At 36.2% G+C, this 2026-nt stretch overlaps 1 protein-coding gene across 1 annotated transcript; it reads right to left on the bottom strand.

The window, feature by feature from the left end:
• Nucleotides 1-691: 691 nt before the first annotated feature.
• On the bottom strand, nucleotides 692-1589 carry LOC125777318 (jerky protein homolog). Its single transcript, XM_049451789.1, is given in 2 exon segments — nucleotides 692-712; nucleotides 767-1589. Coding segments are annotated over 2 exon segments (825 nt in total). The 5' UTR covers nucleotides 1571-1589.
• Nucleotides 1590-2026: the final 437 nt, after the last annotated feature.

Genomic DNA, 2026 nt, shown 5'->3' with positions numbered 1-2026 from the left:
GCGGCGTTCACTTGCTTAGGCTTTCTACGTCTTATTGTATAATTATTTACAAACCTGTACTTCTTTGTTAAATTATTAATTCGATTTCGCAGCTCGGCTGGCGCTAGGAAAACACCGTGTTCATTTACAAGTTGCGTGCTCATTGCCGAGTAAATTAGGCTATTTTTGTGAACTCCACGCAGTTGGGAATTAAATTGTGCCCACACTTCAATTATATTTCTTATTGCGGCATTCCCAATATATTATTTTTTTTTTGGACTTTCTCCATATTTTTTGTCTTACCGCCACAACTGATAAATTTATTTATTTTGTCAGCTGGCAGCGAAAACATATGATTTTGACAGAATGAGATTTTGCAGAACACCACTGAATTTCAATGGTATGTAGTATGCTATTGTAGTACGGAACTCTATTTGCTTTGGAACAAATATGTGAAATACTGATGACACACATATAGGTTCTATATTATACTACATTATGTACTACATGTGTGCCTTGGGCATAGAAGGCTGTTTCTGTAATGCAACTTTGTAATCTTTATGGCATTTTGATCCATTGGTTGGATGAGGGGAGTAACGTTTGGTGGCATAAACGTTGCCAAAATTTGTCCATCCTCCGTTGCCAGCTGAGCTTCATTTGGGTGAGAAGGAGCGTTGTCGATTAGGAGTAGAGCTTTAATTGGCAAACCTTTCTACTTTAAAAATGACGTTACCTAAAAAACAAATTTAAATGAAAAAAGTTAACAAAATACAAAATAAATCCTCACCTGTGGAACGAAGGACTCATGAAACCATTCCTTGAAAACAGCCGACGTCATCCAGGCGGATTTTGAGCTCTTATAGTATGTGGGGCATTGGAAGTTTTTAAAGCAGCGTGGATTCTTTGCCTTTCCAATTACCAAAAGTTTCAGTTTATGAGATCCAGTGGCGTTTGAGCATCATAAAAACGTGATCCGCTGCTTTTCCGACTTAACGCCTGGAGCTCTCTTTTCCATACTGGACACGTACGTTTTTTCTGGCAGAAGTTTCCAGAATAAGCCTGACTCATAAGCATTATATAACTGGTCGTTACACAGCTCCAGTTCGGCCATTTTAGCTCTAAGTTTTTCCTTAAATGGATCCACGAGCTGAGGCAGCGAAAATAGTTTTTCGCCTGATATTTGCAGCAGTCGAACACCGTACCTTTTTTTAAATCCTTGAAGCCATCCATCACTAGCGTTGAAGTTAGATTCATTTTCCTTTACTTGTGCATGTAGTACTTTGGCATTTTCTTTCAACATTAAGGCACTTACTGGCCAGTTTTTATTCCGCATTTTGATAAACCAACGATAAAGAGCTTTCTCCATTTTGGGCAGCTCTGAAGGACGCAGAGTTCTTCTTTGACCAGGTCCCAAGTATGTGTTGTTCACGAACTTTAAAATCACTTGTTTTTTTCCTTTGATTCCACAAATTGTTGATTTAGCAACATTATATTTCTTTGCTAAGAACGTCATAGATGAGCCTCTTTTTAAAGAATCGAGAATATCAGCTTTTTGCTTCAATGTCAAAAACGTGTGTTTTTTAGAATTCATTTTTAACAGAAAATCTAAAACGAAACACTCCACGCGAATACAAAATTGCAACTGAAGTATTCTACGCATTCATTACATGCAATACAAATGAGAGTCTTATTCTACAATTAGGGGATTCCCCAAATTCAGAATTAGCTGAGATCTGTGTAAACTACATTCAAATACTTTAACGTCTTTTGTTCATATTATAGAACCTTTTGGGTATGTTCATATTATAGAGTAGTTAATGCATAAAAAAGTCTGTTCACATTATGGAGTGTTCGAACTATAGAGTGTTCACATTAGCGAGCGTGCGCTGTACATACATGTTCTTGTAAGGACTGCGTCGAATAAAGTTGTCCGTTACAAAAATGAAAAAATCTTTTAAACCAGTTGTCCGATTTTTATAAACTAAAATATTTTATTAAAAACATTTATTTTAAATTTGGAAAACTGAAGAATAAACCAAAAATTATG

Source organism: Bactrocera dorsalis, chromosome 3 (assembly GCF_023373825.1).
Source record: "Bactrocera dorsalis isolate Fly_Bdor chromosome 3, ASM2337382v1, whole genome shotgun sequence".
Lineage (NCBI taxonomy): Eukaryota > Metazoa > Arthropoda > Insecta > Diptera > Tephritidae > Bactrocera > Bactrocera dorsalis.
The sequence above is the reverse complement of the archived record's forward strand: the minus strand, read 5'-3'. Positions and strand labels throughout refer to the sequence as shown.